Consider the following 24,920-nt stretch of genomic DNA (forward strand, 5'->3'; position numbering starts at 1 on the left):
TGGCGACAATGGACGCGATAAATCCGTCACAATACAAAATCTGTTTTCAGTAAGAAAAAAAGCGGAAGTGGAGTTTACTGCAATGTTTTGAATACAAGTCATATACAATTCTATACATATCGCATCTAACAAATTAACACAACAAAGAACCGACTTTGTTTGGTAAGATAATATTTTGACTCGATTGTTTATTAGTCTCACTTGCGTTTTCCAATGCTTTATTTGTTTTGTTAGTGTTACTTATTTTAATCTATTGTTTGTTCCAAAAGTTTTGTTGTGTGGGTCTTCCGTTGCAATTTTTAATGTTTATATTTATTTTAATAGTCTGGTCGTGGCTTTAACCTCTCATCGGAGATGTGTTTATAATCTTTTTTATGAATGCAAGTTAACCACATTTATGCAACGTCTGTTGACTTCAAGTAGGCCGGGAAAGCGGTAGATAACGTACCTGACAAAAAAAAATCTGTAACATTTGCAAAATCGAAAAGAAAGCTTTTTAACGTTGAATTGACCCTTTGCTATAAAGTTTCATACCTATCCTGGAACAATCCTCTTCGGTCTACATGCACAGAAACTTATGATAATTTTTTTTATTAGTATGAGTGTATAATAGGCCATTGGTCAAATTCCGTTAAGCAATTGGTTATCATGTGGTATAGCTTATAAAATATATACAGCTTCAAGATGCTCCATGGTTTATTTGGCAACCATATTCTGCAAGACTGCATTTAATATTCATTAAATAGACGAGCTTGCAACAATGCAGATGACGTTTCCATTTCTGCTCATTACACGTAACCAAAATTTATATACAAAAAAGAAGTTTTATGTAATTTGTATATGAGATATCGAGCATATAACTTTTGATCCAAACCAACAACAAATAGTGATCATACATTAATATCAAACGTATACGTTACAAAGCATTCAATAATTTTATAAAACATTACGTGTAAGAAAACCTGAACGGCAGGTGTATAGAATTAATTGTGTTGCGAGTTTAGCGCATTATGTGACAAAAGCTGAGAACAGATTAATTTACAAGGCAAAGATTATGCAAGTATGAAATCATAAATGCACTTTACTCTGAACGAATGACATTCGCATTAATTTTCCATTAACATGCTGTCGAAATCGCCAAAAGTGCAATTCAACGTTCAACTGTAGATAAGACGGAAACTGACGGACATAACTCATCGATCTTTTCTCTTTTAATGGTAAAGCTGTTAATTGCATCTTGGCTAAAAACAACAAAACAATATGGCTAAAATACAGCTTTTAGCATCAATTAATCCTCTGCAGATTAATTTTGCTGATTTTACGGATGAGTTAAGAGCTGTTATTTGCAAACCGTAAATTAACAAAGATTTTTAGGTGAACATACTGATAAAAAATTGAAGGGAACAAATAGGTATATCTACAGTAAAACAAATAGTTGGTGCGTATTATGGAACAATTTAACATTTCGATCGGTTAATTGCTGTAAAATTTATAAAAATGTTCGTTTCGTCAGCCTATTGAATTTTTCACTATGAATGATATTACACTTGAGTGAAAACTTGCATATTATGTATGAAGAAACGATAAAGCGTACACTATATAGACACTGTGACTTTGGTTAGCGTTTGGATCATATATATGCTTAAGAGCATTAAATTAAAAACGTTAAGAATACGCTTACTCTTACTTTAAACCCGCTTTGTCAGCAACATTCCCATTGGAAACTTTTGAAGCCATAACACTTGTTCCTAAAAAGCAAAACATTAATAATGACTGCTTACTTTGTAAAGGATTATTTGAAATGTTTTCTGGATAATTTCCTCACATTGATAAATTTCTTTCACGACAAATGCCTGTTGAATCTCGAAAAATCTGTAGCTTAACGGTCTAAAATTGTTGGTAAGCAAACTATCGACGTAGTATAGCAACGTAATACGGTCTGTGTGCGAATTTTAAGACGGAATTTGACTGAAATGGCTCTATAGAGAATTTCGGTATTTTCCACAAGACCACATACTAAAAACAAGATGGATGTACTACGAACGAAATTATCGGGTTTAGACTGTATTAGAAAGTGGGCGCTGTTGGGCGTCAGAGAGCCTTTTAAAAATAGTATCTGAATAAAGTCACACATTTTTGCCAAATCAGAACCAGTTTTAAGATTATTAAGGATGTGTTGTAAACTTGCAAATTAGCTTTGAGTGACATTAACTGACACTCGAGTGCCTCACATTATAATGCTTCCGTCACACCAAACTTTTTTTCATTACACCCAATCAAGTTCATAAACTTCATAAAAAAGTTTGTGATTTGGCTAGATTAACGAGTATTTCAATTCTAGAAAAATATTATTGCAACTTTTTAAGTTGGTAACACAATGTGATATAATGCGTCTGATAAAGTACATAACTGCACATGAGTATTACCATGAGTTGATGCTCCCATTTCAGTGTCGGTAATTGCTGCTATGTTGGCTATTTTCTTAGCACCCTATAATATAAGATGCAAAAGCAGAAATTAAAACATAAAAGCATGTTATAGAGTAGACTATAAGTTTGTGTAAATTTTTAATTATTTTTTTTTATACAAAATAATGCAATAACAGAGCAGCAGAGTCAACGGTCATTATATTTACAGCAAACTAAATATTCACAGAATATATACTTTTATTAACGCCGCTGCGGTTTCCAACGGATTGTTCAAGCTATTTCCAAAACTAGTCTTCTTTAACCCTTTCTTATTAAAGTCATGACAAACTGCCCCATCATCATCCGCATATTTACTTGGCTTTTCTTTGTACAAATCTTTTGTGCGATTACCCCATGCTGTGTAGTCGTACACTGATCCCTGACTTGCAGAGGGAAAAAATCAAGGAAGATTTTTAAATAGTAATGAAAATAGCAAATAATTCATAATTTAAATTTGAACACTATGACATCTATCTAGTGACGAAAAAAGCTAATTTTTATAATAGTAAATAATGAGTCGTGGCCAATTCAAGAAATAGATTTGTATAATATTAGAAAATAGAAGAAGTAGTTTTGGTTTCAACAGCTTAGTGTTGCTTACATAATCATGAATTCAAATTTGTACCAAAACCATATTATATTTAGTTATCTAGCTAGTAATCATTAAAACAAAATAAACTTCAAACTAACACTTACTTCGGAAATTGTTGTAACTTCCAAGTATTAGCATTAACAACAGTTTTAGCTTGACAGTTTCGAGAGCAATTTCTTCGAATTGATGCTGCTTTTTTTTTATTAATCGATCTTTTGCAGATAATCTAACATAAATATTTCTCCGGTTATTTTATTCATATTATAAGCATCATGCTGTAAAATACCAAAAACAATATTGAACAAATCTATGAATGCATTTCCAATGAATTGAAAAGTTGTATGAAAACGGTTTTAACCAAACACTTTAATACAATTCTTATATGTCTTGCCCTTAGATATGCTAAATCTTGCATCTTTACTTTAAATCATCTTTGTAGTGCAGTTGCCTGGATGCTTTAGGTTTTATATGCCATCAAAAATATGTACTACACAAATCATCCTATAGAATGTCTGTCATATTATTTCTCTACGTATCCTAATTAAACAATAAAAAACTTAAAGAGATGAAATTCAAACCTGCAAAGCACTACTGCCGATAAGAAGCAGCCAATGAACCCCAAGCTGGACAACACAACTCCAAATATAATAGTTCGATTCTTTATTTCACGTTCAATGAATCGATATTTTCTATTAAATCCAGCTGCAATGCATACAGAAAGGGCTTTTATTGACAATTTAAATCTACAGAAAGAAATGACAATATAGCATAAAATACTTGGATTATTTCAGCTATTTGTTCATCTACGTATGACATATACATTCAATAAATTTAAGTTGCCATAAATTCATGTATGTCACATGAATTGTCAGAATTCAAATTGCCATATTTATATTTGTGAAATGATTTTTTACAAAATTACTACGTAAATTATATTATTCTATTGAGTGTCAAAAATAGATAAAGCTAGATGTTAGGCTTATTATTACGTCACGAGTATCAAAAATACCACTTATATTATTAGCAACGAAAACTAGCCTACAGTGAACTGTAAAAAGTGAATTGTTTGTGACTTAATATATGTGTTATGACCTGGACTTGACTTGATGAACGTGACTGGCTCAACTTCACCTGGACTTGTGTCGTTAGTTACATAATTTGTGTCACAACCGTTAAGATTTGTTTCATCATATGTGTTATAATAATGTACATAGCAACTAAGTTAGGTTAGCTAGAAAATAGTGAAACAGTAATAGCATTGATTTAATGACAGAGCCCAATATATCACCTCTTTTTCAACGATTGATCTTTATCGTTTTTGTACTGACCGTAGTTTTATATTAACGTTATAAAGAGTTCTGTTATATTTTTTCTTGATCCATAGCTCGGAAAACGTGGAAGAATTAAGCTTACATCCATTTCCATTGAACAATAAGCAAGTAAATATGAACATTGAAAATGGGCAGCTCGCGATATCCTCATCCAAAAGTAAGTCATAGGCATCTTTTGTAACAGTTGGTAAAGAGCTGTTAACGAAAATGATTAGAAACCCGCTGTGTCTGAGAATCAGTCAAATATTTCTTGTGGTCATTTCTTAAAATAATGTTGTGAATAAGGTATATGATAAACTGAAAGCATCAGAAACGTAAAAACGCTTATGGCACAAAAAATTTTGGCCATTGAAGCTTGGAGCCACGGCCCAACCGCCAACCCTGTAGAGTCAAATATGCCAGCATACAATAATACATTTTAAAGATTATTATTTGTGCAACATGTTCGGTTTGCTAAAGGGTTGAAATCTCATTTGTTGCGCATGGATTATTATTCATTTGCTATATGTCAAGCATGTTTTCAAATATTTTACGCACATTCTGTCTTTGAATAAACACAAAGTAAAAACACAAAGCTGTAAAACATATCCTGGCTATAAGACTTGGTCATATACTCACGTTGTGTTAATTCGATGTATTCGGATTCGTTAAGCTTATCTTCCTTCAAATCAGCAAACAGAAAACTGAACATTTTTGTTGCAGGTAGCACATTGGCAACAACCATCAGTGAAAGTCCTGGGAATTAGTTATGTAGGAACATAATTAACTTTTCTGCATCAACAGCCCCGAGAAATAAAATTTCCTTGATAATTTGAGATGTCCAATACAAACTGCTCAATTTAGCTTATGACACACATTTCATTCAAGCACATAAAAAGTTTTTTTTATAACATATGAAAGAAAATACACTAGCAAACTACAGCAAACTTGCCTATAAGAAGATACAAGCAATTGTTGCATATCATCACTGACGCTGTAGAATGTTGACCAATTGTATGCACAGAATAGCTAAACAGACCATATTTTAAGGCTATCCCAACAGAAAGAAGGGTCAATCCTAAAAATGCATCTGCTGAGTACTTAAACACATTTAAGCAGAGAATACAAATTATTAGGCATATCACTGCTACAGTACTGTGTTTTACAGATCTAACAAATATTAGTCTAAACAATTTATTTTAGATATAGTGTGAAGGCTTCATTCATATAAAAAGAATCAAGATATCTAAATCAAAAACTGTCACTTTATTAGTTTGACAGCAACCATTCAAAAGCACCGTTTCTTACGTTTTGGTTTTGAAATTAATCGTCTAAACATACAGAACTCTACCTTGTTCAGTTAACGAAAAGAATGATTTAAATTACAGAACGTTTTTGTAGTTACTTATATATGCCTGAAGTTAATCAATCTTATATAATGCGATTGTAGCATCTACATACCCATCGTTCTGTCGTTTTTTAAAAGCAATGTTTAGAATGCGTTTTGTATGAAGCCTTCCAAATTAATGGCATGGAAGATAGTACTCTCGATATTAATTGAAAAAAGATCTGTACCACAGATCTATAAACGCTGAACAGATTTAATAATTAGCTTTCCGTGTTGGACTGTGTTTGTTATTAATAAAGTTATATTGCAAACTTCACCTACAACTCGTTATTTTTGTCAACGTTACAGCTACGTCTATAAATACCAAGTAGGCCTACGTTTTGGTCCGACAATTTTATTGAATGGCATACTATACTTTAACGGTCAGTTGAGCCCTGAAAGTTATTCTGTGCTTTGTAAAGCAAACAAGAAAACTTTCTGCTTAATAACGTTGTGATGCATACATCAAGCTGATTAAGACCAAGTCGTGCTTTAACTCTTTCTGGTTACGGCTATTCATATTTTCAATAAAATTGACATTATAAGGTTTCGTTGGAAACAAACCGAATGATGACGAAGTGTATAGTCTATGATACATGTATAGTTTATACTAACATCTTTATCATTTGACCTTACAAACTACATGACTTGTTATAGGCTTAAAATTTCGTGCAATGGCAGCTTTTTTGTGTTTATCCTATCAAAAACTTTTTAACTTGCCCTATCTATTATAATATAGTCATAGAAGGTATACAAGAAAAAACGTTAATTTAGAAGAACAGGAGATTTGAAAGCAAAACATTAGGTAAAATAACAAAAAGTAGAAAAAATTAAACAATTTGATTATTGATATTTTATGGTCGAACCTTTCCTAAAACAATTTGAAAAAAAAATTTCCAGTTATATCGTACAAATAATTAATACTTCGAAGTTGAGATCTAAAAGTCATAAAAAGTTTTCCAAAATCCATTTGGTGAAGTTTAGCCATGAGTTCGAGAAAAGATCGACTAAATTAACAATTGGCTTGTAAAACCCTGCGGTCATCCCTTCTCTTAAGTATAGATAACGTATTAAAACATATACAGTACATGTATATAAACTTGCATATAGTGGTATTTAGTATACTTTCTGCACATAACATATAATTCAATGTATAAACCAATTTGAAATGCACAAAAATCATTACCTCATTGCATAATCACACATGCATTTTGTATATGCAAGTCGAAGACAAAGATCTTACCAATAATGATGATAGGACCACTGAGGTGATCTTGTAACTTGAGCATTTCCACAGCTGTAATTACTATTCCGACTAAGCCCAGAAACGATGAAAACACAATGCTACATGAAAACAAACGTTTTTTCCGTCGTCTTTCTTTGGAACGGCGTTTCAAAATTTTGTTCGTTGGCATTTCGGATAAGAAGTCAAGGCAAAGTAAGTTAGACGAGAAAAATTTGCCGGTACACTAGGCTTGTAATTTAAAACCTATCACATTACACAAGATTTGCAGAATTATCGAGTGCAACGATCACCCGAAGCAAATATGAAACTAAAAAATTATTTACTCATTGTTTTGGCTGGATTGCGGCTTTAATCTATGCATTAAGCAACACGACTTAGACTTAGAACTTAGTTATTCTGCCGATTTCAGACAAAACAGCCACTGAACTTACTTTTAAGCATCGTCTTCTCCCTTAGTACCAAAGAGAAATACTCTAACATAAGAAATGCAATGAATAATGCAGTCAAAAGCGCTTTGCGTTATTTTATTTAACTTTACATATACGTTTTCACATCCTGATGTGTGAAGGCATGTCTTCATTATTTATAAAATAAGCACAGCTAATTAATAAAACATATAACGCTAGAAAATTAGATTATTTATTATTTTATCTACCAATTAACCTAGTCAATGAGATTCGCAAAATATCAAACTTACACTGCAAAAAGATTTTTACGGTATAGATTAGGATCTATAAGTGAATGTTCTCTCAGAACTAATTTAAAGCACAAAGTAGATATGAATGAGCAAAATATGCAGCTTTGAAGTCACAAATTTAAAGCTTTAAACATATCTTATATGTTCCACGACCTCACGACCTCATATGTTCCAGTGTATAGCGCACTTTTAATGTTGTGTTTTAAAACATCCCTTTTAAAAAATTGAGATATTTTCGTTTCTGTGACAATACTAAGTAAAGTAACTAAACACTCAACATCATCATCCTCCGACCGACGAACTTGCAATAATAAAACTCGTGCTATATTGCAATGGGCAACTTTTAACTAAAATTGTGTTATACGGTAATAACATATGTAGTACGTAGATATATCTATGACAGGGGTTCAGTTGTGTATAGCAATCTTTTCAACATTTCCTATTTTGTAAAAAAAAAATTAAAAACATTTAAGTAATGCCTAGTTATCTGATGAAGTCTATATTATATACACGAATTGTACATATTATACATAATATACATGCACGTATTATACATACGGTATTATAGTATGTATAGCACTATGAAAAGAAGATATTCTGAAATAAAAATTAAAGGTAAATAAAAAGTATATTCGACAAACAGAAAGAAACGTCCCGCCTCAACACGATCACAGTCGTATTTCAAAACAATTTTGATGAAAAAATTGAAGATATGCGAACTCTCACTAGCAAAGTAACTTAAAGATGGTCATGGCCTTCGTTGTGTAGAAGTCTAGTCAGGTTTTACTTGGAAAGAAAAGGGCCTATTGAGGACAATGTTTTATAGTGTTACTTGGATGTGTTTCAAAATATGAAAACACTTGATTACCTGGACAAAATTTGTAGGACATTTGCAAAAAGTGCTTTGATCACATCGATTACTTTCTAAACGTAGCAAACTGTACATAGCCTACATGAATCTTGCGTATATGCCGAACTCATTTCGTCGAAAGGTAGAGTTTTTGTGGTAAAAATCAAAACATTTTAAGTCCAATACGTCCACGTTTATTATTTTTATTCCTATTATAGTCTTGTGTTTTTTTGCTTGCTAGTGTTTAAAGCGGCAAGTATTTATCATTGTGGAAATGGAGAAAAAACATACCGGGCTCATATAATAGGCCTACACAAGCATTTGTCGTGTGTGCACATGAAAAAGTTAGTAATAAAGTGAAGCCCATAACCTTTGAAACTGCTGGAAGTCCATAATACAAAGTATGTGATCTTGCCATATTGTCGATATCCTGCCAGTGCTGGCATCGACGTGAATTTTATATCGCGTTTTTGATTCCACAAAAAGAGGAAATTTTAGCGTCCATCCGATTGCCTCAAGACTGAGTTTAACCGCTATTTGTTTGTGATATACAATTACAGCAGGCATCTATGAAACAGTCCGTATATGTGGGCTCACTGTACAATGATTAAACAGTTATATACAATCTTGTACAACAAAATGGTATAGGGCACATGTTTTTTGGTTCGATTTGTAAAAAGGCTACAGCAGTGTTTCTCAAATTTTTTGTCCCAGGTCCCACTTTTGCTTTCACAAACATTGTACGTCCAACCATCACTGGTTTATTTGAGATTGTGTTCAAGCCCAGGGGCGGCCAAACATTTTTAAAAGCTGTGTCTAAAATTCCAGCGCTAGCCCACCTCTAGCATCTCACCACCTCCCACCTCGCCCAAAATGAACAAAGTGCAAACATTTTGGGTTTTTACGCCTCAAAAACGGCTTTGGGACGCCTCGAAATGAAATGTAAATCTCTCATTTATTCGTACAAAAGTTAGCTATTTATTATGTACAATTTTGAAACGCACAATAAAACGATTTTGAAACGCCAAAAACCCGCTTAATGAACGTTTTCCTCAGTTATGTTGTAGCCGATAAGTAGTCGCAAACAAAGGGGATGCGATGAACGAAAAGGATTAAAGATGTAAGCCTACGGCCCCCAAACATTTGGTTCACGAGGGCACTTAATACAATTGAGTTCATGAGGGGTGGGAGGATGGCCCACTGCGTAACGAAAGTCATCACACTACATATGCGTTGTTGAGGCTGAGATGTTCCTGATCCACAACTGCGGCTAACTTGGTTTTATTTTATTGGTAAATAACCTGTGCCGAAGCACAGGCATAACTTGACGCAGAGAGAAGTCTGAAAAGAGCGTCTGTGCCTCCATGTCTTAATATTTACTGGATTGAAATAGAATCTGTGAAAACACAAAAAATGGAAGTGGTGTCCTGCCGCTGCCTTGCGGACAGAGTGGCGAACGCTACAGGCCCTCCTCCTTAGTACCCCATGCCTATTGAAGAGGTACAGTTGCATTCTCGCTAAATTTCAAAGCGAAAGTTGCAAAAATTGATTACGTAATTCTTTGTTAAATTTGAAATTACACACTTTACCAAATTTTTGCCAAATCCCGCCAAAATTCGGCCAGGCTTTACCAGTGGGGCGCACGCTCCAGGTTTAGAAACACTATTAGGCTACAGCATAACGTCAACCCGTGGGAGATCCGAGCAAAGCAAGTAAACAGAATGAACTTCAAGAAATCAAAACCAAAAGAAACGAAAAGTAGAGTATTCATAAATTGAATGTACTTTATACTTTTTGTACTGAGTTGTGCAATGATTTACTTTTCCGATAGCTTTGTTTCCAAAAATTTCGAGAATTAAAATCCGTTGAGCTTTAGCTTCAAATTTGCAAAGAAAAGCTAAACGATATTTGCAAACAGCATTCACACTATGTGAGATAGAGTCTCGTTGTTTATATTTTTAGCGCCACAGCCAGTTGCGGTAGACAGAAGATGTTTTCCCAGGACCATTTAGAAACAGTAGGCTGTATTACCAGCAGCTACTTGCCACAAGCAAGCTGAATGTCCTACAACGTTAACGTATACATTTGTTAACGATTATTTGCTTTTTGTTAGTTTTGAGTATTCAGCAATTTTACAAACACAACAAGTGGATACAAAAGGGCATGGACAATTTTACCAATTTTGTACTTTCAGCCTGCGCTATACTTTCATTTTTTAATAGTTGACACCGTTGCCTGGGCAAAAATTTCTCTTCCCTCACGAGCCAGGTAATTTAATAGTTTTTAACAAGCTGGCAGCAGAAGGCGTAATTGTGCAAGTATACTAACGTATAAAAAGCAAGCTTCCACGTCCTCTGTCGATAAATAGCTACATCGGTTTTGTAAAGGATATATAGATGAATATATGGTAGCAATATAATTAATTACTAATGTGGTAAGCGAAAAAAGCAAAAGTAATGTTTGCCAGAAGTGCCGACAACCAACCAAAAAAGCTTGATAACGCATCAAAACACAAACATCCTCTGGAAAAGCAAACTGCTCATTACCGTATATAGGGTATAGGTGCTTTACACAAACCATCCTAACGTATAACACGATGTGACGAAATTACTACAACAACGAAATGATGTATAATGAGAACAGTTGATACTATGCTAAACAATGGAAAATGCAAAATGCTTGACCGAAGATTAAAATAAATGGCACACACTTATTGTCTAATTTTTGTTCTTCGGGGAAGGAGGACGAATTGAGCATAAAAAAGAGTTTGCTATAGCAGGGTTTCTCAAACTTTTTGTTCTGCCACTCTAATTAGAAAAAAAACTTCTCTGCGGTTCCTTGATGCCTACACGTGAAAGATATCAATAAGATATCATCGCACATCTCAAGTGATACTTTTATCTACAGCGAAATCATAAAAATGTAAAGCGATTAAAAAAAATAAAAAACAATTCCATTTATAAAAGTTAAATATGTTTCACAACCCCAAAATTACATTTTGCGACCCCAAACTGTGTCGCGATCCATAGTTTGAGAAGGAACTTGTATTATAGCTTAGACAAGACACTTTACGACAATATTGGTCAAAATAAAGCTTGATCTATAATTACAGGTATTGAAGCAGAGTAGTAGAAGAGGACAATTTGATTTGATTAAGTTGTTAAGTGGTTCATTCTTGACAGCGACATGGTGTAAATGTAAAACATAAAATCCGTCTGTTTGTGCATCTCCTTCAAGTATCGCTATCATTAAAAGCTTTTTCCAATTTTTGGAGATGAAAGTGGCAATTTTTGACAAAGCCTGTTATTTTCAGGATAAATTACATCTACTTAAACGCAAAATCTGATAAATTAGGCTAGTTTCTGTTATTTTTATTAAGTTACTACGCATAGGAAATTGGTACACTAATCAGCTTTGACCTTAACATAATTTGATGTCTAAGTGGTCACAAAAATTGTACTAAATTAATGGTAACAGTTGTAACGATTATAAAATTATCGACTATATTTAGATACCAACTGCTTTGCGCTGTTCGTGCCGTTTCCATCGAAATTACAAAATACTCTTGTTTTTGTACTATTTGAAAAGGAGCTTTAGTATTGGGTAAATATTTGTTTGTACTTAATCGCATTATATTTTCTTCTGTTGAAAGCTTTATGGCAAAACAAACAACGTCAAAAACCTGCTCAATACTTTACAACGTGCTGCAGCCAAAACGTAACAACTTGCTCCAGCGCTTAACACATTCAAAACTTTTTGAAACTTCTGTCTTATCATCAACAAGCACTGTATAACGTAGGTTTTGCAATTCTATAATAACTACGTTAGGTATTCAATCCAATCACCTAAGAAACGTTTCGTTTGCGTCAGACTCCAAAATCGCAATGCTAAAGATACTTTTAGACCCATGTATACTTTTACCCAATATGGCTATTCTGCCATGTCCAGTTATGTCATTTAATGTAGCCTAAATCATAATCATTTCACAACCATAATGTAAGCCCTCCATCGCCTAACTTACCATTTTCACGTCCTGCAACGGCGAAGCCGCATTGTATAAAGTTATGTTAGAAGCAATACTTTTTTGTCTGATTGTATATGTGTATTATTTTGTTTTATCTTGTTAGAAGATAGGCAATGACAAGATGACGCCATTTTGGTATGGTTGTGAAATATTTATCCATAAATCCTTCATCTATTAGTATATAGACATAGTGCTAAACATCTTTCTTTGCAGATAAATGTTTGGCGAAAGTGTTACATTAAGCTCTTATATCTGTACATTGCAGTTTTAAATGGGACCGGGACTTTTTAGGCCAATTTTTTTCGTCCAAGGCGGATGTGGTAACTTCTTTTTTGTTTAATTTTCTTTTTGGTTATCATTCAAAATTTGTGCATCAAACTAGCTCTTTTAATATCCGGAAGACAACTTGAACTAATGGAATGTCCAAAGGCAACAATTACTTTAACCGCGACCACTTGTTATTGTCTATGTGCAATCTTGTTCTCGTGGGAGAGACAGTTGAGCAGGTTAGCGACATTAATTGTTTCTTCTAATTATAACCTGCCGACATTGTACTTCCTGCGTTCAGTCGTGGCGCATATCCCTGTGTAACTTTCTTAAAGGAAAGTTTAATAAAGTGAGTAAACGAGTTGTGCAGGAAAGTTTCTATAACTCGGTCCAGGTATAGCAACAAGAGAAAAGCTTTTTAAGACGCTTTAGTGATAAACATACTCGAAGGCCTCATAAGAACCCATTATACCCATATTTTTCATCGAAACCTGACATATTCCAAATCACAATATAACTGCACAAAGAACTTTTTTCTTCGTATTTTAGTGCGTGACTTAGCCTTTTGTAAAGACTTTGGCTTATTTGTGGCTAATGACGTTAAATTGCCGTGTTTTCGAAGTCTGACAATGCGTTGAATGTTCGCAATAAAACTCGCCAATGAAAAGAGTTTAATTTCGCTGCTATCTTTCTAAGCATCTGCCCCTTATTTGCTTTGTCGGAGAAAGACCAACGGATTATGCGGACGTTATTACAGGATCTAGGTACGCATCGGACACCTGGGTAGTTACACATCATTAATCTTTCTCCGGATGCCCTTTGTTCGACAAGTTTTCACACATTGCCATGCTAAAACTACAAGCTTCATGGTATGGCCGAAGAGCTATTTTCTTGCAAAATTATCTTTGGTCTCCTCCTGGAAATGAAATATTTTAGAGCCACTTGGCTTGGCGAAAATTTGCGGGGTTTAACGGCTCAAAGGGGGCAACGAGGCGTGTGTAGTCTTGTGAGATCCTCACGAAAACCGCAGGTTTTGGTCTATAGTTCTTTACGGAAATTTCACATCGTATTTGACCGCACGAATGATACCCATAAAACATGAAAATCAGCAAAGTTGTTTCTAAAATAATACTAAACCAATTTCGTACGAAAGTATCCTTTCAGAAAATATACTTCTATATTTATACATTATGGAAGAAATGCAGTTTTTTGCGGTATATTATATTCGATATTGCTAGAAACTTCGTTTGATTTAACACAGGTTGACTGGAAATAGCTGATCTATAACTGATTTTGAAAAATAAAGCTGTAACTCCAAATAAGGATGTTTTGATGTATGAATTGAAAAACGATATACAATTTTTTTGTAGATCAATTTGAAGTCGAGATGTATAACTTATACTGTATAAGTGTATAAAGAATTTCAGTACTTTTCAGTTTTGGATAATTGCAATTTGCAGTTCTACGTTATTCCGATGCGAATTTAATAGTTGTGCGCAGAACAATTGTACAGAAAATGACTACTAGATAAGAATAGATGCTCGAATGAATCAAAAAGAGAAGTGCGAGTCTTTTTCTGGCTTTGTCTCTCACACTTCGCAGGAAAAAAGAATGTAAGGTACGACAGCCTCAGATGCGGGCCATTGTTATTGTTGCGTCGCAGCAAAGTGTATCTTTGTCTGACGCAAAGTTTGCAACTCGTATACTATCGTACTTATCATGCAGATAAGAATAATGGCTTTCGAGGTGACAAGTGTAGCCTGTAAAATACGAAAAAAGCGCTCGAGCTTTCACCACCTACAAAACTGAAGTTCATAGAGAAAGTAGCTTTGTATGAAGCTGTATGTCGTATGGGCAGTGTTGTGCACCTAACAAAGCTTTCGTTGTCAGAAAAATAGTTTAGATTTGTAAACGAAATCTTGGTTTAACAAGCTTTAGACTGGTGCTACAATGACAGGATATTAAAACAGTTAATCGCCTTTCCTTTTTACATTTTTAGTCTTGTCAGATCATGGTACATTTGTGTGCTACAAATGTGGGAAGTTAAGTAGTTACAAATGTGCGGTAAAAAGTTCCATACCGTTACTGAATAAAATGTCAGGAAACACTGCAGTTTTAGGTTCCACGACATATGGCCGCGGGAAAGTGGCCGCGAACAAACTCACCGGGGTCAACTGAACGTGACGTAAATTGACCGCAGACAAACTGACTGTGACATAAACTGGCCGGCGATCAAATTAACCGTCGATAAATTGGCCGGCGATCAAATTAACCGACGACAAATTGGCCGTCAAAAGGTCAAAATTCTAATTCACTATCTAGTCACTTCTGTTTATTTCAATAAACGTTTCAATGTGTATTGAAATAAAAAACAATTTTGTTAAAAACAAAGGAAATAGTTACAAACAAATATTTACTTTACATATCATATACTACCGAGTTTAAAATTTTGACCTTTTGACGGCCAATTTGTCGCCGGTTAATTTGATCGCCGGCCAATTTATCGACGGTTAGTTTGATCGCCGGCCAGTTTATGTCACAGTCAGTTTGTCTGCGGTCAATTTACGTCACGTTCAGTTGACCCCGGTGAGTTTGTTCGCGGCCACTTTCCCGCGGCCATATGTCGTGCTCCCGCAGTTTTAATATTTAAAACAATGTGTTTGCAACAAATTAATACGATAATATGTCTTAAGCGTCATAATAGGTTTAGGTGATCAGATAGTTTTAGCGTGTTTTTAATAAAAAATTTAATGAGTGCACCTGTCGCCTCCCTGTTACAAGCTGCCTCGTCAGCCGTGCCTGGTTCGACATTAGGTGAGTTGAGTTGAAGAAACTTGTTTTATAGTTTTAGAATTAAAGTTTTCATATGTTTGACGAGGTATAAGGAAGTATTTATTCTGTACTTTAACCAGTGCTCACAAGGTTTTTTTAATTCAGGCGTTGGTGGGTCTTTGTTGTCACATCATCACGCAAGCGCTTTCGTCGGAAAATTGCAACACAGTCACTCTACAAGTAAGCGCATAAGAAAACAAATTGAAAATGTTGTCAGAAAACAGTTGTTTTTTTAGTTTCGGAATGGCTGTTCAGACATATCGCAGTGTTTAAATAATAAAATCAATTGATTGATGACGTTTACACTTTGTTTAAGCTTCTGATCCGATGTCGCCGGCAGATTCCCAAACAAACCAAAGTGAGTGCAGATCTGTATTTTTTATTGTCACAACATGCTTATATACGTTACGGACATTCATTATCAAATACAGTAAATATTTCGAACCAAATTAATTACATAAGTGAAATGATCATTTCCCGAAAATGCAAGTTTCAGTTTTATTAAGATTTTCGAGTTAGCAAAGTAATAAACCAGACAAAAACTCTAACTTTAAACATGAAGGCAATTGCTTCAATGTAAACTTTTAAAAATTTTAAATTTTACAGGTTCTCCTGCGGACGGCGCATGTTCAACGGCGTCGTCGCCTTATCATATCACGCCACCCCCGGCTTCATCTCCCAGCATGATGTACTCCAACCTTGTGTCAAGTACTCCGGCATTATCTAGACCTAGCTTACCAAGCAGGTAAGGCCATATTTTATGCGACAAATAACAATATATAATTGAGTGGCAAAAAATATGTATATGAAATAACTCTGAAAAAAAAATTTACAGTTCTAGCTTACCAACATCGCCCTACACGCGATACTACAACGACATGTGGCCATCTAAACCGCCGGCTGCTGAGGTTTTGAGCGCAAGTTCTTCATCAAGCACCAGCACATCCTTTAGCGGGACTTCACCCAACTCCCCGCCCGGGTTTGTAACGAGCAGCGCATACCATCCAAGTCCGTTGGAAGCCGCCCTTCATTCTACTAATACTTGGTGGGAAATGCAAACATTGCAACACCATCACAATCAAGTAAGTTGCATCGTATTTGCGCAGTCTAAAACATTTGCAGGCAAGGTAAGTTGATTGATTTCTAATTTTTCTATAACTTATGTAGATGGCTGCTGCGTATACGCCTGAGTATCATCATGCTTTTACCGCCCCTTCACTAAACCCGTTGGGAACAAGCACGTCTTTATTGTCCACAGTCGGTGAGTTTATGCTTTGCTTGTTTGTTTGCCCGATAGTTTTAGGGCTTCAATTTCTTATTCGTATTTATGATAAAATATCAAAAACATACGTTAATGCATCAATAATAATTACGTAAAACCATCGATATATACAGCACAACATTCTCCATATGATTCATTCAAGTCGGTTTTGCCGAGTGCAGTTTACCCAGACGCCAGTTCAAGTCTGCAGCCAATGCTAACCACCCCACCGATACCACCTGCGCCCCGAAGCTCTCGTCGTTATTCTAGCAGGTGAGTCTAATAAGGTAAATATATATCATCAAAAATACCTACCTTTGTTTAATAAATTGCTTTAATAATACGCCTGTCTAGAAATATGAATATATATCCCGCTGCCCTTAGCCTACCATATATGACGTCTGTACATCATTTTAACTTAAACGGAAAAACAAGAATTTTATTGGTGGTTCAATATATTTAGGCAGTGCGATTAGTAGCCTACAGGTAATACGCTACTTATCATCGCATTCTTAAAATGCATGGCTGTGTAAAAACATTTGCATTTCGCTTTCAAGGTCAAACTGCAACTGCCCCAACTGCCAAGAAGCAGAGCGCATCGGTCCGGCTGGTTTCAAATCAAATCTTCACAGCTGTCATATACCAGGATGTGGTAAAGTTTACAACAAAACCTCTCACCTGAAGGCGCATTTACGTTGGCATACAGGTACTTCAAATATTAGTGTTAGTATGGTAAATGTTTGTGTGAATTTCGTTGCTATATTGATGCTTTTTATTCAGGTGAAAAACGTTTTGCGTGCCCAGTATGCAACAAGCGCTTCCAACGAAGTGACCATTTGAGCAAACACGTCAAAGCCCATACTGCAAACGGTGAGCCACCTCCCTCCCAAACTGCGGATAATGGAGAAATGATTAACGACAAAGTGCTGCCTTTGGTTGGCGACATTAAACCGAAGATAGGAAAGCACCAGTTGGTAAAATGAGACTCCCGTTTAGCATGAACTCACTGAAATATCGTGATGTGGATCGCGGATGGTATTTAAATCAAATTCACGGGGATTCCGGGACAACGTGCTCGGTCACAGGTCTTGGTTTTTTGATGCGGTTTTTATATAGAGATGGGTGGACGAATATGTAAGCCTAGTGTTAATTGTTATAATAGCGCATGGTAGTACCATGCCGAGAATAGCAAATGATAAGAACATTTTCGCCAATCTTAATACTTGGCATATCGTTTTTGAAGTGATTTGGCGCTTATATCTTTTATCATACGCCCATGTATAAATGCATTTGTACTGCGAATTGTGACAGTGAGCTTTTTGCGTAATCTATTATATCGTTAAATTGAAAATAAAATCTCAGAGTTAGAATTGTTAAGTGCTTATGCCTTTGAACAAGTGGCTAAACAGGATAAGACAAAGCATTAAAAGATATCGCAAATGTCAGAACGTGATCAGGAATGTAGGAACCTTGACGAAATATTGCACAGTTGTTGATTGGTACAAGTGGTGAAGTTTTTCCCATGCAATTAAAGTATTCGAACTCGCGTGCTTCGCATTTCAATACCTCGTTATTAAGCTCAGCGAGCATCAATTAAAGTTAAGCATCCGCATTCTTATCGTATTCTGACGTTGATAATTGCCGCCTTGTGTATCCGAGTCAATCTCTCAAAGCTGAAAGCATTTCATTTAGTCGGACTGGGGCAAATCCGTTATTGTATTAATTAAATTAAACGTCGTACGGTACGAGTTAACTTTGACGCCAAAATTACAAAGAATCCCATTCCGGTTATTATCTGTTACTTTGACATTCACATGGACCACAACGCAAATGATCGACTAAAATTTTTTTATAGGAAAGCATAATGAGTTGTTATGGTTTCTTGTTAACAAATATTGAAGTGTGGAAAAGGCTTGAGCTGATTTTTCATGTACCTTTTAGTTCAGAGAATACGTTTGCGGTTATTTATACGTTTACGATCTCTTAATTTGCTGATGGTGTACAGTGCCCGCGAGCATACACTGAAATACAAAAGCGCTACGGAAAGCACATTAATCTACTTGTAAGAAGGTTGTAATTCCACATAAGTAAAGAAGGAAGCTCAGGTCTGCGTCACTCGCTGACAGTCTGAATAAGATGCCAAGACGTGGACGTTAAGCCGATTTGTTATAATTGCCTGTACAAAGGTAACTGTGACGAGTCCATAGCTGGGAGCGTCTGGCAAGACTAAAAGCGCAATTAAGTCTAAGGCTACTTTGAACAGATTAATCATTTCACATGTTCCAGGTAGTAGAGCTTAAAGGGACCGTATTACATATTTATATCAACCTTACAAGGCAATATTAGTGAGAAGCGGGACGATCCATTTTCAAAACAACTATGTCACGCGAAGTGTGCTGAAATAAATGTATAATATACCTATAAAAGTGCTCCGAAATATAAATGCATTTATTTTCTTTGGAGGTATGCCAAACGATTCACGGTTGTTATGGTGGAAAATCGTTCTATAAATTTAACTAAAGTTTCTCGTTCTTGTAGCGCCATATTTTAGCCAATTTTAAAAACAAACAAATAACAATGCATTTTCACCGCTTATTGAAAAGGATTTTTAAGTTTTTTTCTCAAATCAAAATTAACATTACACAAACTGACAAGATGTACTTCAGTTTTCACAAAGTGCTTGTAATGTTTTCTTTTACGTTTTGATCTTAAATCAGATCGCAAGCATTGACAAATGGCATGTAGCCCACAGCATCGTTAACCGCCGACAAAAAGCACTTCAAACAGCTGGATAATGGCGTTATCTCTTGCGTAAATACAAGATGTGGGCTGCTCACTTGATGTGTTCTTGACATCGCCAACTGTAGCAACAAGTAGCTTGATTACAAAAATGGTATTTAGTGTTCTTTAAGAAAAAGAACGACGATCTTCATTTTGCAATTGTTGTCGTTCGCTTACTTATTTCATTTCACTCAAACGTATATGGTCATTGCCTAATGACATAGTTTTTGACGTTTCGTCTATTTTTTGCCATTAAATGTGCGAAACGGAAAATATGATGCTAACCATTACAGCTTAACAAAAGAATATGCTCACGAACAAATGATAAACTGGAAAAAAAAAAATTTAAAAGAGCAAACACCGAAAATCGAATGCGTCCTTTCACTTAAGTTTTTCTTGTTTGGCGTTCCTGCAAAGTTACAGGCGGCAGCGCTCAATGATTCTTTCGCAATATGTAAGACTTTAAACACCTTTTAATGACGTCGAGTGTGGCCATGACCTTAACTAAGGTCGATGCGCAAAGTAATAAATTCACAAGTTGCTTCAAGACAAAGGAAAGAAACGGTTAGCTGGAGTTTAATTATGAGGACGTGAAGCCTCTGTTTTGCATTTGTATAATTTAAATAAATTTAAGTTGAATGAAAGCATGGCCACGGGTTCTTCTCCTTGTCAAAACGTGTTCCACGTGTAACGTCACTTCCTGCTATTTTATTAAAGATTTGTAGCTACAAAAAAGTTATTTATATGTTGCAATTAGGTTTATTAACAATTTCCAATTTTTCCGTTACTACCTCTTACAGATTTGGTAGTGGTATTATTCTGTTCCAGATTTTGTAGGCGGTAATGTAGCCTATACGCGTCACCTCATCTATGTTATTAAATTCTCAATTTACTGTAATTAAAGAAGGTTTTCAACAATTTAACGATTACTAGTGCAATAACGGGAAAAAGAAGAATAATAGAAATTTTAATAGGCTTATTTTTTATTAGAAATTCTCTAAAAAGTTTATCTAAGTAAGCTATATACAACAATTTTCTATATTAACTCCTACAGATTTTAGACATCCAGTAAATATTTTTGCATAATCATATTTGCGTCAACAATTTTTTATGTGACTTTTATCCAATAATTGTAATTAACTTGTTTATAATTAACTACACTTCTCTGGAAAGTCGTTTCGCGTTGTGACCAAGCGGAATGAAATACTATGAGTTGGGGTATTGTACATATAGCCTTTTAACCTAGATTTACATTAGGTTTTTCTGCAGCAAATAGCCTTTGAAATACATTAGTCATTGGAATCATCATCTTTACAAAATTTTTGTACACCTGAATCGCCAATTTGTCTATTCACACATAGGCCGTATTTTAACAATGGCATAGGGCAGAGCTTCCCAAACTGGGGGTCGCGTAACGAACTTCAGGGGTCGCAGAGCGTATACCAATTTTACACGAAGTACAAAATACAATCGAAAAAAAATATCGTTCCAGCCTAATCAACATTGAAACCGCCTTGAGACCAGCATTAACAGATATTGAGCCACGGCTGGACTTGCTTTGTAGCAGAAACCAGTCGCATCAATCACACTGAATAAATGTGTGTGCTTTTTTGTTTCCAGTAGCCTATATATGTGTAAAGTAGTAAGTAGACTTTGAGTACTGGTTTCTTGAATTCAGTCTTTATTCTTTGCATCTCAATAAATTTCACTAATGACTAATGTATGTTTCGCACTGCTAATTTAATCAATTTAAACGTGAAGGGTCGTGGAAAACTTCAGAAGTTTGAAAGGGGTCGCGAGCAAAAAAGTTTGGGAAGCCCTGGCATAGGGTAATACCGACAAGAAAAATCAAAATGGCCTCCAAGCGGATCTATCTTTGTGGCCAACACTCACAACTCATGAAAACAGCAAAGTAATATTGCGAAATCACAAATTCGTTGTAAAGCTCAACTGCAGTATATTCAGCAAAACTCAGTCAGCAGTTTGCTAGTTATTTTGCACCAAATGCTTAATAAGCGTCAAGAAGAACCTAAGGCATTTGCTAAATTATAAGGTGCAATAGAGTACAAAAGTATAAACTGATTGCCACAATTACCGCGCACATTATCTGAACATTAGCATAGCATTGTTATTCAGTAAATTAAGGCATACATTTAATTCACATATAATTATTTAATTGACGTGCTTGTAAAACCTGTTCTAACCTAATGCAAACTATTTTACTGCACATTAAAAGTAACAAGTTTTACACTACACGAATGAGGATGATTCCATCAATGCATTTATTTCTTTATTTTTTGGTATTGTTGGGGCGTCCTCGAAAAACAGCGCTAATTCGTAACTAGCGAAAAAAAGTGATGAAACTAAGAAGGCTTAAAACGTGCACGAAATGGTGATGTTGTTACGGTAATTAACTGATAACAATATTTGCTATTTATTCACTAAATTCAAACATCTTCTGAGATTGAAAAATCGTGTTGAAAGAATGTTATCACATATCATTTTCAATTGTGCAAAACTGATGCCGGTAGACCAACCCCGCAATCCTCACGCGTTAGAATTGGACAGCTTACAAGTCTCAAGTGTGTTTTACAAGCATCTATAAGCCTTGGTATGAGCATTACAAAACTTCAAAAAATTGCTTAGTTCAGAACAGTTTCATGTAAAGTAAGGGACTTAACACCAGCCGATAATAAATTATTTTATTTATCATGGATTTTAATTTTTTTTTTGCAAAATTTGCATTGTGATTAGTCATGCTAAAGTGGTATAAATTTCTTTACAAAATCTCAGTAAACGATAGCTTTTATACAGCCTATCTTTCTCTATCATACGTCGATAAACTATGCCGGTGTCATGTCAATGTTATTAACATATATTATTTGGGCTAAAGGATTCTCCAACTTTGCAATTATATATGAACCTTCAAAAACATGCAACTACCAGCAAGGGTAGCGGGGAATTACTTTATGCATTGCTATCCAGATCCTCTCATATCAAATTCCAGTTTTCTCCAGCACTTAGTAAAGTAACGAACATTTTCCGGTTTTCCGGACAAAAGTTGTCATATTTCGTCATTTAGATAGACGTGGGCTTGACAAGTGTAGGCACTGATAGGCCTACTTCGGTTGAACAATGTAGGCTAAATAAGCGTCGACAGAACCACAAGATTAAAGGTTTGCATAACGTCGGGAATGATACTGAAATTTGGAAGCAACCGTTAGGCGAAGTTTTTGTTACCATGCAAAAGATCTTGTCCTCACACATACCGTCCATTGCTGCAGAGGTAATATAGCAATGGTAACTAGACGTTGCGCATTTGTTTTGACTACCTACTGTTTACATATCCTTGGTTTAAATTGATACGAAATGCATAAAAGTTCTGAAGGAACACAGTATGAAAATGTGTTACAGTTGCAATATAAAAACGGGGTTTGTAAGGGTTGAAAAGATATAAACATTTAAAAACATATAAACATTTGATTTTGATTATTCTTAAATTTCACTTACAGACACAACTCTTTAGCGCCATCAACAGGTGTTTAACAAGGAACCATAAAATAACTTATCGAAAATAGTTATAGGTTTAGCAAGGAAAATCACTACACACACTTGATGCCCTTAGTTTGATAAATGATGGAAAATAACATCCTACATGAAACAGCTTTAATTGATACCTCATCATTGCAACATTACAAAATTATGTGACAAGATTTACTTCATGTTGTTTTTTGTCATAAGTTGTGTTTTGCACTCAGATATGTTGATATACAGTACAAAGAAATCTGTCATGCTAAAATATTACTGAAAGTTCAATTTAATTAGAAGCAATAAATCAAAAGCTAAGAATTTAATTGCAACTTGACTTCATTTAACAAAGTTATATTGAAGACAGTTAATGCATATTCACAAAAATGTTGACAAATCATGTCTGCATTCTTCAACCCCAGAATAACCTACAAAAACACAATAAAAATTAAGGAAAATACAGTAAATTGCAAAAATCCATACTTTCGAAGCTATCTAATTGTTATTATACAGCAGGGTGGTCCAAACCCTGGCACGCTGGGCTGCATCAGCCCATAGACAGGTTTTGTGCAGCCCGTGGACACTTTCAGCATACCGTATTTCCCAGTGCAAAATCAGCAGATGTTAAAATACAACTGCGTTTTATATAAATGCATTACATTAGCCCACAGCCCGAGATAAGTTGTACACCATTGAAGTGCAAGTCAATATGTGATTATTATGGAATAATAATGCTTCTTTACAGCTCATGTCAAAGTATTGTGTGACGACACACACATGATGATTTCTGCTCTTTGTTGCAGCACAGTAACAAACAAGTAGAAGTATCAAGAAGTGTGTTGTTAGTCGTGGGGCAAAACATTAGATTATTAAGATCAGTAAACTCAGTCCTTTGCTTACATTAGACTATAGAGTTTCCCTATTTGCTGCTCACAATGTTTTCTTCAAACCTTAATGCGGCCCTTCATGCTTGCAGTCTTGGACTACCCAGGTATACAGTATACGATGAGGATGATAGCTCAAAAAAGCAAAAGCTCTGAATGAGCTGCACATTTAGTGCTTATAATTGGTTAGTAGCAGCCAAATGGCACAATCTGTGTAATCAAACTGTAGCATAAAAGTCTGACAAATTAATGTAATCTTGTTCTTCTGCACAACAATCTAGCTAGTTATATGGCACTTGCTGAATGTACTTTACTGCGTAATAACTAAAAACCATAGTGCCAAGTTTAGTTTGATTCTGAAATTTTTATTAGACCTAATACAAGAAAGACCAGTCCGTCATTTTTGACTGCTGGTCAATAATGGAAAGACAATATTGTCTTTCTCTGTGTCAGGCAACCAGACGTTATCAAAACAATGCTAGTGAGGTAGCAGAATACTGTTTTACTCCCTTTTGTCTCAAAACTTTACTTTATTATGTCATAATGAGGTCTGCCAGGAAATGTTGTGAAACTAATTACAGCAGATAAGTTGGTACATTGCTATTAAAAGTCGTTTTATAGCGGCGGTCTTTCTAGTGTTAACTGGGGTGAGTTTAAATTGCATTCTTAACGGTGATTGTTGGGTTGAGCCGTTTTGCGTGGCAACAATTTGGTATTCTATTAGACTTGGTAAGAATGCTTTTTGAATTCTATTCTTAAAATATTTTAGCAAATTTGCATGAAAACATCAACA

At 35.1% G+C, this 24,920-nt stretch overlaps 1 protein-coding gene and 1 long non-coding RNA gene across 2 annotated transcripts; one reads left to right on the plus strand and one right to left on the minus strand.

Moving 5' to 3' along the window:
• Positions 1-2,427: 2,427 nt before the first annotated feature.
• Positions 2,428-3,260, minus strand: LOC143469882 (uncharacterized). The gene is made up of 3 exons (XR_013119231.1): positions 3,165-3,260; positions 2,665-2,851; positions 2,428-2,490 (listed from the first exon to the last, which is right to left on the minus strand). It is a non-coding gene; the product is annotated as an uncharacterized LOC143469882 (long non-coding RNA).
• Positions 3,261-15,504: 12,244 nt separating this feature from the next.
• On the plus strand, positions 15,505-18,304 carry LOC143469672 (uncharacterized). The gene is made up of 9 exons (XM_076967435.1): positions 15,505-15,655; positions 15,779-15,853; positions 15,990-16,031; positions 16,280-16,418; positions 16,509-16,755; positions 16,841-16,934; positions 17,069-17,207; positions 17,492-17,640; positions 17,715-18,304. Exons 1-9 carry the CDS (start codon positions 15,592-15,594, stop codon positions 17,915-17,917), a joined length of 1,152 nt encoding a protein of 383 aa, XP_076823550.1. The 5' UTR covers positions 15,505-15,591; the 3' UTR covers positions 17,918-18,304.
• The last annotated feature ends 6,616 nt before the right edge of the window (positions 18,305-24,920 follow it).

The sequence above is a fragment of the Clavelina lepadiformis genome, chromosome 8 (genome assembly GCF_947623445.1).
Source record: "Clavelina lepadiformis chromosome 8, kaClaLepa1.1, whole genome shotgun sequence".
Classification (NCBI taxonomy): domain Eukaryota; kingdom Metazoa; phylum Chordata; class Ascidiacea; order Aplousobranchia; family Clavelinidae; genus Clavelina; species Clavelina lepadiformis.

Bases quoted from the DNA above. Each gene is read 5' to 3' on its own strand.
- LOC143469672 (XM_076967435.1), top strand. From the start codon at position 15,592: ATGAGTGCACCTGTCGCCTCCCTGTTACAAGCTGCCTCGTCAGCCGTG. The intron at 16,756-16,840 runs GTAAGTTGCATC...TAACTTATGTAG, and splicing joins TGCAACACCATCACAATCAA to ATGGCTGCTGCGTATACGCC. The intron at 16,935-17,068 runs GTGAGTTTATGC...CGATATATACAG, and splicing joins GTCTTTATTGTCCACAGTCG to CACAACATTCTCCATATGAT.